Source organism: Neopsephotus bourkii, unplaced genomic scaffold (assembly GCF_033783945.1).
Source record: "Neopsephotus bourkii isolate Nb327-2 ecotype Australia unplaced genomic scaffold, CSIRO-AGI_Nbou_v1 NB_36, whole genome shotgun sequence".
In the NCBI taxonomy this organism is placed as follows: Eukaryota; Metazoa; Chordata; class Aves; order Psittaciformes; family Psittacidae; genus Neopsephotus; species Neopsephotus bourkii.
In genome coordinates this window covers 180705-194213 of record NW_026900553.1, presented here as the reverse complement: position 1 = coordinate 194213, position 13509 = coordinate 180705, and the positions used below count along the sequence as shown (strand labels likewise).

General features: G+C 37.9%; 1 protein-coding gene across 3 annotated transcripts in view; it reads left to right on the top strand.

The window, feature by feature from the left end:
* The window catches only part of COG6 (component of oligomeric golgi complex 6), a 56039-nt gene that overhangs the window by 30385 nt on the left and 12145 nt on the right, over nt 1–13509 (top strand). For all 3 annotated transcript variants that reach the window (XM_061345049.1, XM_061345028.1, XM_061345038.1), the window contains exons 12-13: nt 3533–3624; nt 5254–5371. In XM_061345049.1, coding sequence (XP_061201033.1) covers nt 3533–3624; nt 5254–5371 — 210 coding nt within the window. The remainder of the gene's footprint in view (nt 1–3532; nt 3625–5253; nt 5372–13509) is intronic.

Here is a 13509-nt window from a genome sequence, read left to right as displayed (position 1 = left end):
TCCCTCCACAGTTGTCCCTTTTTAAGTTACAGCCTTAGATTAGGAGGCCTATTTGATAGAAATCCTTAGTAATGATTTCCATCAAATGATTGACTGTCTTATTTATTGAATGTGCTTCATGTAAGCACAAAATAAAATACTCAAGGTGAAGCTGATACCAGTAATTGCCTGACCATGCAGCACGTAAATCAAAGTGGTTTTGAAGTAAAATCTACTCTACTAAATACTATTATAATAAATTTCTCATAGGATGCTGTAGCTATAACAACTACATCCAGCTGTCAAATACTTAGTCTCAAATGTTAATAGGTAGGTTCTGAATATTCTATGTAAGTTCTTGGTAAGAAGAAAGTGCCACTTAGAATGTCACAGGATCACAGAAGGGTTGAGGTTGGAAGGGACTTCTGGAGGTCATCTGGTGCAAACTCCCTGCTCCAGCCAGACCACCCAGAGCTGGTCGTCCAGGACTTTGTCTAGACTGGTTTTGAGCTCCACAGCCTTTCTGGGCAACTTGCACCACTGCTCTGTCACCCCCACAGTAAAAGAAGAATTTCCTGATATTCAGACAGAGCCTCCTGTGTTTCAGTTTGTGCCTGTTGCCATATAATTGTGGTTGTCCTTCACAGCTTTTAGTTTTTGACCTGTTGAAAACCATCTGTCATAGAATCATAGAATAGTTAAGGTTGGAAAGGACTTTAATATCATCTAGTTCCAATACCTCTGCCATGGGCAGGGACACCTCGCACTAAACCATGCCACCTAAGGCTCTGTCCAGCCTGGCCTTGAACACCAGTGTGTTGAGGTCCCTCTGGATGGCATTCCTTCCCTCCAGCGTATCAACCGAACCACACAGCTTGGTGTCATCGGCAGACTTGCTGAGGGCGCACTCAATCCCACTGCCCATGTCAGCGACGAAGATGTTGAACAAGACCGGTCCCAACACCAATCCCTGAGGGACACCACTCGTTACAGGTCTCCAGCGGGACATTGAGCCATTGACCACAACTCTTTGTGTTTGGCCATCCAGCCAGTTCATCATCTACCAAGTTATATCAGACAAACAAACTGTTATCACAGGTTGCTTTTTCTTTTTTTTTTTTTTTTTTTTTTTTTTTAAGATACTTCCCAGGTTTTCTGTGTTCTTTTAGTGCTGAATGCTGGTGTCTGAGTTCAGTATTTCTGTGTTCCAACAAAGTAATCAGGGATAGAAGCAAACCTTTGTTTAAATCAGGGGGAGTTTTAGTCTTGGTTTGAGTACTTGTGGTGTGTACAGTTTGGTACAAAATACCTTCCATTTTGATTGCTGATGTGCTTCTGCTGTCCATAGAAATACCCCTGAAATGTTGTTGGGAGTTAGTTACTGTGCTAGTAAAAATGAAAAAAATGAAAGAACAATTAAAAATTTCTCATTATATTCTGTATTTAAAGAGGATATAACTTGGGTTAATTCGCTGCCAGTCTAGACTTTCCAAAATAAAATATGCAGTACTTACTTTTTCTTCTGTGAAAATATTTCATAAGGAATAAAGCAGAAAAAAGAAACCCAAGCAGAGTAGCCTTCATACAGTGCAGTTAGATAATTGCAAGCCGTCGTGTTGAGAGGAACAGCAAAAATAGACTCACTTTGGACAAGTCTTTTCTGCAATACATTGTTCTGAAGATTGTCCACTGTAAGAAAAATAACTGAATTAATTTCAGGGAAAGCACTCTTTCTTGTAGTTGTGTGGAACCACAGTATATTGCTTTTCTAGTGAATTTCTACTGATGTTTGCAAACCTGTCACTTTGATTTGAATTGATGTTGAAGTATAAAATAATCTGATAAAAGCCTAGTCATAGAATTTCCATGAGAACTTTTAAATACTTAAAGAGTTATTCAGAATTTTCTTACTGGTTTATGCTTTTCCATGTGAATGTACAAGATGAAGCAGTTCTCTTAGTTTCAAAGAAGGATTATGCTTATGTTCAGTGCAAATTATCCACATTTCTTACTGATACTCGCTTTGAGTTTTAGGCATCCAAGTGAATCTTGAGTACTCAGTAGTGGTATATTTTACCACAGGACTTTCTCTTCAGAAGGAAGATGAGGTCAAACTAAGACAATGTTTTTGATGTGTTATGTAGACTTTAGGTAATCTTTTATGGTCAACTGACTACAGGATGCATAGGATTAAGAAACAGTAAGAACTTACAAATCCAGGACTCCCCTGAGCAGATTAGGTTGAGTCACTTGCAAATTTTGATTCTCCTTCGCAGTAAAGACTTCTGTATGGGAAGCAGCAATGCTTCTTTTCCTGCCTTTTTTTTTTTCCTAACTCCAAAATCTTTTGTATGTTATTCCTCTTTCTGTCTATTTTTTGTTACTTTCTTTATTGCTTTTACTTTCTTTGTTTTTGGGGGGGGGTGTCAATATTTTGATTTTCTTCTTTTTCCCCTGACTATACTTGGCACTCCTGCCCAAATGCAACATTTTTTTGCAACACTAGAGAGGGGTGTTTGTATATATACACTTTTGTATATACATATACGTTGAAGAGCAAACTTCACCTGAGTGTTGAAATTAGCTTTGTGCATTGAGCATTGTGAATGACTGTCAAAAGTTATTCTTTGTTGTTGGTCTCTGACTTAGATGCAGAGGGGGGGGATTGAGGAGTCATGATCTTAGCTAATTCTCCCTGTAGCTGGCTCTGACATGAAGGCGCTGCTGCACATCACATTCCGTTGAACAGCAGACAGATAAATTTGGAGGGTGGGTGGCAGCTGGTGATTTGTGTGTAGGCCTTTCAGACACAGGCACGTGGGAAAACAGTGCAGTGATAAGTCACTGTCTGTCACTGCCTCATAAGAGCCCAAATATTGACCTTGGGGGCAGCCTTTTATGAGTGGATTGAGAGTGTGTGTACCATGGAGACAAGACATCAACTGTTAACTAGGAAGACAGCACTGTTTTGGTCTGTGTAGTCAGCATCTCCTAGTTGAGATAATAAGTCAATGTAGCTGGTCATTAGTTATATCTTATAAAATACTGGTAGGAGGTATGTAATCTCTCCTTGAAGTGAAGGGGAAACTAATCCAAGTGAAATTGTCTTTTGGGTAAAATACGTAGTGTTTTGCATGTTCTGACTTGCTGCATGATGCTAATGGTCAACTGTTGTAGTTTAGGGATTTTGCAGCTTTGCAGCTGTTCTTGCTATTCAGTGCTGGGGAGAATTTCAGTATGTACTGCTATTCTAGTCCATCAGAGCTTCTCTTTATTTTGAGATTTTCAATAATAAGTTGCAACAACAATGTATTGGTAAACAGGATTTTTATTTTTTTTTAAGAATATATGCATCTGCTGGTTTTCTACGCAGAGGCTTGGCAACCAAGAGGCATTTAGGTTCAAGCAGAATGTTGCCATTAACTTGGCATTCTCTTCTTAAATTTATTCCTATTTTTTTTTCATAAAAGAGACATATATTGCATATAAAATAATAGACACTGGCTTTTGAAATGTATGACCTGAAGGAAGTTTGCGTTTCTTTATTCTGCAGGTTAGAATTGAGCAGGTCATTGTTGCTGAGCCAGGAGCAGTTTTACTGTACAAGATTTCTAATCTTCTCAAGTTCTATCACCATACGATCAGGTATGTATAATTACAAAGCGTGTTTAAAGATGCCTTTTTTTATTCTATGTATAAAGATTAAAGTAAAAATAGTATTTTGTGGCTTAGTTTCTGCTCTGTACTATGGAATCAAGAAGAAACGTGCATGATGTCAAGCAGATGCCATTTATCTGTTGTCATTCCTTATGTGTATCAGATCTTCTTTGGAAAATAGCACCAATTTGCCACAGGAAATTTCCTTATTGTTCTGTGCGGATACAGATAATATACAAAAAACCTATATAAAACACTAAAGAAGACAAAGTCAAGTCTTTTTTGAAAAAATGTTAGAATTGAATTGTCTCTAGAACTTCAAGTTTTCTTCCTTAAACTGTTCTGTTTTGATACATTTTTCCTAAATGCACTTGGATTTTTTTGTTGGGAAGATGCTTGCCTCATTCCGTGTCTCACTCTTGAAAGTGCGCAAATCATCTTCCAACTTTTCAGATTCTACCAGGAGCACAGAAACTGGAGAAAAGCCAGAACTACTGGTTTTATACATTGTAACTCTTGAGTAGTTCATGTTGGTTAGAGACAGCAATAGCAGAAAAATCTGCCTCCACATCCCTGGATTGAATTATTGAGAATTTCAATCACAAATATTACTACTTGAGCTTCTTTTCTGTCTGAAGAGATATCTAGATGTTGGGCAGATTGGGATAAGTGGTTCTTGGGCACCTCCCACCGTATTTAAAATCCTCCATTATGGTGGCATTGCAGATCTATGGTAGAATGTTTGTAAGACCTAATTTTATTGTTAAAAAAAAAAATAATTTTTCTGTCATTTTTCTGTCTCCAGAGTTGGTGTTTCCCAATTTCTGGATGCAGTTGAAAATGTGATGTTAAAATGAAAGGTCTGTTGCATTCAGTCTTAATATTACATTATTTAAAGACCACCAAAGTACCTTCAGTGAAATAATTTCCTCTGCATAGAGGAAGTACACCTGAAGGGAAAATGCAGTTTTCTAGAGAAATGATATATTAAATGCAACAAGATTATATTCTGGAAATCAAGCTACTGGTTTAAGTTAGTTCTATTATGATGCTGTGAATTTTCACTGCCGTTTTTGTAGCTTAAAAGGATTTTTACTTTAGACAGAAGGTGTACCTAGAAGAAGCAGTCAGGTAGTGCTGTTTAAGCTTTGTGTGGTATTTGTGTTTAGTGTAATAGCTTGACAGTGAATAGAAAGGCATGAATTCTTGTATGTTTGGATTCATCATGATGAAGAAAGAAGATGATGCTATCCCTAACGGACAGTATGACTAGTTAGCAATCCTTTTTGTTTATGTAATCTTTTTCCTATAACAAATAGATTTACAGAGTAACAAAACATAAATCCAGTAAATTTTAGAATTCTACTAAAAAGGTGGTGCAGAGTTTTAGATAGCCTGTACTTAATATCTGCTTAATGACATAGTTGATAATGCTTGTTCTCACAGTCATCTTATGACTGAATCTCTCTGCTAATATGAAGAACTGTTCACTGCAATTATTTGCAGTAAATTTTCAACTTTGAAAATAACTGGATTTGAAATGCACTTTGAAGTATCTGACCCTGTCATGTTTGCCCTGCCTTCATGTTATTTAATTAATCTTAATTTTGTTTCCAGTGGTATTGTAGGAAACAGTGCAGCCACACTGTTGACAACAATTGAAGAAATGCATTTGTTGAGCAAGAAAATATTCTTTAATAGCCTGAGTCTTCATGCAAGTAAACTAATGGACAAGGTTTGTTTCAAAATCCTACAGGTTTCATGTTTCAAAATACACTTCATTTCCCTTTCATCTAGTAAAATTATTAGACAAATAGTTGTTTTATATGCCAACTTTTCCTGAAACTGAAGTTTTGTGGTTTATATATTTTAGCTATGAAATTATATTAAAAATACAGTTTAATTGTTTTAATAGTTTGATTTAAAAAATATGGCTAAAATCCTCTTGATAGCAGTATTTGTTTACAGAGCAGTTTACATATTTTTTAAATCTATGAGAAGAAACAGGATCAGGAAGTTTCCCTAAGTGCAATAGAGCAAAGTCAGCTGATTGATCTAGATAATTTGTATTAATACCTCATCAGATCAGTAGTTAATTACTTATGTGCATAATTCCTTTCTTGAAGTTAAGAAGTATATCCCAAGAGGGTGTGCTAAGTAAAAACAAAACTTGTTTTTTTCTGTCCTTTGTACAAATAGTTTTGCCACATGAGCATTGCTGCTGTTGAAAGCAGAATGTACATTTGTTATACCAAACAATTGTACCTAATTCGAGTCATAGAATAGTTAGGGTTGGAAAGGACCTTAAGATCATCAAGTTCCAACCCCCCTGCCATCGGCAGGGACACCTCACACTAAACCATATCACCCAAGGGTTCGTCTAGCCTGGTCTTGAGCACTGCCAGGGATGGAGCATTCACAACATCCTTGGGCAACCCATTCCAGTGCCTCACCACCCTTACAGGAAAGAATTTCCTCCTTTTATCCAATCTAAACTTCCCCTGTTTAAGTTTTAACCCGTTACCCCTTGTCCTGTCACTACAGTCCCTAATGAAGAGTCCCTCCCCAGCATCTCTATATCCCCCCTTCAGATACTGAAAGGTTGCTATGAGGTCTCCATGCAGCCTTCTCTTCTCCAGGCTGACCAGCCCCAACTTTCTCAGCCTGTCTTCAGACGAGAGGTGCTCCAGCCCCCTGCTCATCCTCATGGCCCTTCTCTCGACTTGTTCCAACAGATCCATGTCCTTTTTATGATGAGGACACCAGAACTGCACACAATACTCCAGCATCACTTTCCTGGTTTTCCTTTTCTGCTGATTGCTTTCAGTTACATTTCAGTGAACTTCCTATTGTTCAGTAACAAAGACAGTTCTTTCTGATTTCTCCCTGCTGTATTTGTATAATGTTGCTGGTGGTGGAGCTATACATGAAGTCTTACCTTGATAAAATCTAAGCAAAGACAAAGAAAACTGTTCAACTGCACATCCCTGAACATCTGATCTTCATCCGTCAGCCCTGTCTTGAGATGTGATGTAGTGATGGGACAAAAGGGAATGGCTTTAAACTAAAAGAGAGTAGATTTAGGTTAGAGACTGTAAAAAAATATTTACTAAGAGAGTCGTGAGGCACTGGAGCAGATTGCCCAGAGAAGGTGTGGCTGCCCATCCCTGGAAGTGTTTACTGGCCATACAGTGATGGACTTTAGCAAAAATACATGAGTGCTCTTTACTTACAAAGACTGTGCAGTCAAAGTGGCACTTAAGGAAATAGATTTTCTTGGCTTGAAATTGTAGGACTGCTCGTTATTAATCTCTGTTGTATTTAGCTCTGTTGTATTTATTCTGCTGGGTCTTAGATCTATACTCAATCAGGATCCAGAATAATTTTTCTACTTGAATAATACAATCATCATACTTTTGTTTTGGGTGCTATGCTGTTTTCCCTTTGGAGGTGCATAGAAGAAGGGATGATTAAGGAATTGTGTTCTCCCTGTTTATAGTGTGTGTTCCTTGTATTATTACTATGCAAAGGTGGTGTAATTCTCTTTGCCCTCTTAGTTCCACATCCCTCAACCTCCGGCCTGAATGTAACTGGCTCTGGATGCTGCCATTGTTTCAAAAAGGAGTTGAATTTGGTTTTACTAACGTTAAATGAAGGCAGTAATTGCACTGCCACCTTCAGTGGTGTTTTATTGCAAATAATGAATGGAATACTGAACCTACCGTGTAATGCAAAAAGATCATAATATTGCTCTTTCTCATAAACACATTTTACAGATTAAATTTGAAGTGTAAACGTTGCATATATGCCCTATGAAGATCTTTCCTCAGGATATAATTGAGATCAAAAGCTTAAAGAGACTCGGAAGAGGGTTAGATATACAAGTAACTAGGGCATCCACAGTTATTGATTAATCTCTGTGCTTCAGGAATTAACAACAAGGTAACTCTGTGGCTAAGAGCAAGTCATACTATACTGGTGTGTAGTTCTGTTTTAGAGAGTCCTTTGAAGCACCTTATGTTATTATCCTTTATGAGTGGACTAGTGAATTGATAGTGATGTCTCATGACTGAAATTAGTTTTACTTCACAAAAATTAATAGGCTGAATTACAATCAGAGAAACATTAGTTTCCATGAGACTAAGACCCCTTTCAGTCATAAATCTAATTTTCTTGTTACTTAGTTTATTGTATGTTAATATACAGATAACCAGCTTTTATGCCTTTTCATATGTCTTCATTAACTTAGTAGTTTATGTCACAGTGCTTTTACATTTTGAGGAATCTCAAGGTTGCTTTTAATCATCCTTTTTATTAATGTGTGTTCAGACCAAAATTGCGTATATGTATTAGTAGGAGTCTCTTCACATCCAGCCTTTTTACCAGCATTTTGCTAACTGTGTACACACTACAGCTGCTTCCAAAATTACTTTTATTTTCAGAGAAGATTAAAGCACTGGAAAGCAAACTCCTAGTGCTTACATATTGCAGAGATTTCCTTGCTGCTTCTGTTAACGTACAAAGAGAATGTTCACTTGTAAAATTAATAAATTATTTTTCACTTGGACAGTCTGGAAATCATGGTTCCTTATTTCTGCTTATATTTTGCATCTTAAGGCATTGATAAGCCCGTTTCAAAGAATATCAGTTTTCCTTTACTTGGGTTGCAGTATGATTCTTAAGGAAATCTAAATAACTTTGGAAATAAATGAAAACGTAAATAAGGTGCTCTTAAAGAATACTTTTATTTCTAGAAATGTAAATGCCTCTTTTGTTTGGATCATCAGAAAGTGGTGAATATAGCCTGTGTAAGATGCACCATTTTAGTGATAGCTTTCCCTTAATATTGTCAGTTGTTGCTGGTAATGTGAAAATCATAAACAAGGAATTCTAAATGGAAATCAGTTTTCCACTTTTTATTTAATTTTAAAGAGAGTTCAAGAGTTTTCTCAATTGCTACAAAATTCTAGAAGACTTAGTCATAATTACCAGTGAATTTGTAACTTGACAGGAGTCTCTTTAGCCACGTGCAGATTCTCTTGTGCTGTAGCATGGGGGGAATGGTCTAGAAACACTGGTATGTTACTGTGTCTTGCTGTGGTATGCCTAATTGACATTTACAGTCTACCTACTGATTGATAGACCAGAACAGTGTTTAAGCAAATCTTTCTCATAAGTATAGTTAGTTGGGAGCTTTTTTTAAAACAAACCAGATTTTATTAAATATGCTAACTCCTCAAGATCCCTTCTTGTGGATGGAGATGAATGTCAGGATAGTAATCTGATGTCCTCATCACCACAGCCAGTTTCATTCCCTCACTTATTAGCATGCTGAGTTAAGCAGTGCCTTCCAACTGCCTGGGTTTTAATTTCTGAAGCACCATGGGAAACTGAGACTTCGCACTCTTCTTTCTAGGACAAGAAATAGCTTCCTTCTGTTTTTGAGAAGAGTCCTACATAAGGAGTGTCACAGGCATGAAGCTATATGGAAACTTAAAGGCAGTTTCAGATCAGGATTCTCCCAGTTGGTTGTCAGCTCATCAGTGTAAATGATACAGGGAAGTCCCTAGTTGCTTCAGAGTTTTTACTGGCTTGCTTAGAAGCATTTTCCTATGAACAGGGGTTTTTTCATTACACCAGAAAATCTTGGGCATCCTGGTTGTAATCTGAAAGAAAGGTAGTCAGCAGTCCTCACAGCTTTAGACTGTTCTGTCTGAGAAACCCTTTTTATGGCATTCTCATTCAGACTTCTCAAGTAGCTCTTCAGGATCTGAAATCTGTGGAACAGAGACTTTCAGCACACCGCCTGAAATTAGGTCCCGCATTACTAAAAAAAGGCAATACACAAGGGAGTCTCTTTTGCTGTGGTACTTCTTGAAACTTGTCATGTTAACAATCATTGCAAAGCCGCTTTGTTTCAGAGTTTAAAATGCTATTTACAGCTTTGAGGTTCTCAGGTCATTGCAGTGGTCGGCGCTGACATCATATAGAAGATGTGCCTCACCACCTTTCTGCTGTGTCACTGAAGGTTCAGTGCACCAGCTTTTACTGCAAACACTGCCTCTCCTTTGCGTTTTTGTTCCTTACCCTTCAGAGGCAGCACTGGGAAGTGTTGCCAGTGCTTCCTAGCTCTGGTATCAATTGATTTGTTCTGGTTGTTGGTTCATCCGGAATATTTTTTTGCTAATGTTAGTGCCCTTGTGCTGAAAAATCAAGTTTGTATTTGGCTCTCTTTAGCTTTCATGGACCTAGCCATGGGCCTACCAGCAGTGCTAGTAAAGCAGACCAGAATTCTAGGTTCAATCCTTATCTATCATTTTATGTTTTCTTTGACCCTGTGCTAATACATCAAATATTTAGGGATTTGGGATTCTGCTTACACAATTCACTGTTTGGACCTAACTAAGAACAGCCTGGTACAGATTACCATTTTACCGGTGATGATAATTCAGGAGAAAATAGTCAATGAAAATAATTATCAGAACAACAGAAAATGTTCCAATGAAACTGGTAGCAAAGGTCAAAGCACCTAATGCACTGGAGTGGGTGGACTGCTCTTTCTGTTCTCTCATATTAGAATTGTCGGTTAAAATCGTGAGTCCACTGGTGAGGCATTAGACTAACCTATGCCAGCATGTTTTAGTGGGTCAGCTAATACATTAGGAAAGTGGGAATTTTAAAGCACACCTGTCCTTAAGTGTTACTCCAGAACAACTGTAAACATTGAATTAAATGGGATGAGCGTTATCATAAGGGAACTAAAGAGAGATTACGCCAAACTAAATTGTCATCTGCTGAGCTGTTAGAAGACTGTTAGCATAGTACCCCAAATCAAGTTTTGGGATTGTTATTCCTTGATGCTTTTCTTTGTAGAGTAAATGCTGTGATTGCATTATCTGTTAAATTTGTCAGTGGGAGAGGTATTAAAACATTACAAGGGAATGACTGTAATCTTCTCCCTAATAATTTGGTTCCTGTTAGAATGAAGCATACTAGGTTTCTGGGAAACCAGATACGGGACAGATCAAATGAGGCTGGTTGATGTTGCGATCACATTGCTGTGATTTTGAATGCATCCATGTGAACAAAGAAAAACTAGCAAGAATCTTTCTGTTGTCTTTTCTTCTAAGACCGACTTGATAGCTGGAAAGCGTGCCATTATGTATCCTACTTTGGTGGTCTCTGAAGTGTCCTAATAATGCTTAAATAGCGGAGCTTCTCTGAAACTTCTGTGGTAGATTTGTACTCAAGTTTCTTACTCTGTTAAACTATGGTTGAATGTTGTCTCAGTTTGTAGAAGGAATGCTATGATCAGTTGTAATAGACAGGATGATACATCCAGATGCCTTTTTACAAGGTTCCAGGTTTGTAGCACTTTGTCTCCACAACCTGCCAGTGAGGTTTTTTAAGTCTGTATTTTAGGAGAATTCTTTTCGTTTTTGTATATTGGATTTTAAAAATTGGGGATTTCTTCTTGTTTTCTTTAAAAGGCTGAGTATATGGTTGGTCTCATTTCTGCATGCCTGAACTGCTGATTATAACTGATTAGCCACTTAGTACTGTTTTAGAGTAGGTTCTAATGCTGTTGAACTAGCTGCTACAGAACATTATGTTCGATAAGTTTTTAGTTAGCTCCTGTCTGGATTGCATCTGAAGCAGGTGCTTCAAAAGTAGAGTTCCACATGCATTTCAAGTTTATTTTTCTGGAAATAGAATCAATTATAATCATCTTTTAGTGCACATAAAACATTTAGAATTTTTTTTTGTATTAGTGATTTAGCTTACTTGAAGTTGGTAGGTGCCTCTACAAATTAGCTATATCTGTGTTCAAATTTTCCTCTTTATTCCTGAAAAAAATCTGTATTAATGTGCCAAAAGTTAGAATTTTCAAAATTAATATAGCACGGCTTTAATTTTCCTCCCACTTACTGGCAATTCTGCCTCTGTTGCAGTAGTCAGAATTTTCAGACTAACCCCAATAGACTCTTAAAGATCTAAACCTTTTTTCTTTGCCATGTTTTCTTCTTCCATAATGTTGTTCCTTGCTCCCATGTAGAAGACAGCGGACTTAAAAAGAACAGATTAAATGAAAAATTGAGCTAATTTAGAGGCTTCTGACCATCAGCTGCTTCAGGAGACAAAAATTCTGTGCAAAGAAGCCTGAAATTGTCATTGCCATGCCCTGTGTGTGTGTTGGAAGTAAAAACTCCATCAAACTCTAGTCTCAAATTGGTGTCAAAATATCTCTGAACACGGTCCAGTTCAGGTCTGAGAACAGTGTGTTCAGGATGCAATCAATATCCCTAAATAATAACAAGAATAACAAGAAAGTCACTCAGTGCTGTAAATGTCAGTAAACTTGACTACTGATCAGCATTGAGTAAGTACCTCTTTCTGAATTACTGTTACTTCATTGCTAGAGTACTGATTCTATGCTTTCAGTACTCCTTAGACCAAATAACCATTTTCTGAAGCTGTTTGATTTAGTTTTGCATTAGACCTCAAATTGGAAAAGTGAGAATAGACAAATACTTTGTATTCAGAAGGATGTAGAAAAGTTTTAGTTTTGTCTGTCTTGATAACAGTGTAGGGATGTAGAATCATAGAATCAAAAGAATAGTTAGGGCTGGAAAGGCCCTTATGAGCATCTAGTTCCAACCCCCTGCCATGTACAGTATCTCAAATATTCCCAACCACACAAAGCATGAAAGCTAGGCCTGGCTCCAAAGAGAGAGAGTTGTTTCTTCTTTTGCTGCTGGAGTGTTTTTCATAAGGCACAGATTCATTTCCAGAAGGCTCTGTATGCTCCCCTCTGAAAATGCCAGTTATGCTCTCCTTGGTTTCTTTTGGCTGTCAGCCACTGCCTGTTTGACTGGGATTTTGGTTTGGTTTGGATTTTTTACTCCCTTGAAGACTCCAGACATCCATGTCCTTATGCTGTTTATCAGTAGTACTCATTTGGGAAGGTGTAGAACATGTTGCCTGTGGCTTGGAGGTCCACCCAAAGCTGCCACTTTTTCTTGTTCAGCTGGAGTCTGCCCTCTGCCTTGCTCTGCTGCACTCAGATACCTTGAGTGAGACACAGGCCAGTCCTGGACAAACTCAGTTCTCCCTGCATGCTTCTGGATTGATACTATGCCTTAATCCCATGCGATCCAGCCAGATCTATGTTTGCCCTTGGATATAGGCAGGAGACAAGTGGAAGAGGATTGTTGATAAAAGAAGCAAGGCTAGCAGCCTGGATTATAGTAGGGGTCTGGAGGCAGCAAGAAGCCAGTTTGAGGTAACACTGAAGACAAGAAAGTGCAGCTGTGTTTGGAGTAGAGCCTGAGGAATGAGAAAAAGAGTTGTACTATATTTTAGATAATATAAACATGTTACAAAGTGTTTAATGAGTGTTTGCCTTACAAAGTTACAAAGAAGGGCTAAAGTAAGTGAGGCTTGGTTAAAAATACCATGGAATTTCAGTCCATTTCAGGTGCTCCAACTTTTTAGAATTCAATTCAGAAAGCCTGTTTTTAATCTGACACATGCAAACTTTTATTCTTTCTGGTTTTTAAACATCTGTGGTTCCTACTTCTTATCTCTGAGGTAGGCCTGCATTCTAGTTCTTGTAGTATCACTGTGGTTTAGGTAGGGGTAATTGAGTTACTTGTGCATAATTCATTATGTACTTGTAAATTAAGGTAAAAGCTTGCTATGGATGATGACTGTTGCATCTGTGACTGCAGCTTCCATACCCGGTATGATAGGGACTGTGCAGCCTTGTCAGGAGCTGCATTATGGCCCTAATATCCTTAATACCCCAGAGCTCTGCCTGCACTAGATTCTGGAGTGTCTACAGAGGGTCCTGCTTAAAGTCAGCTCAGTGAT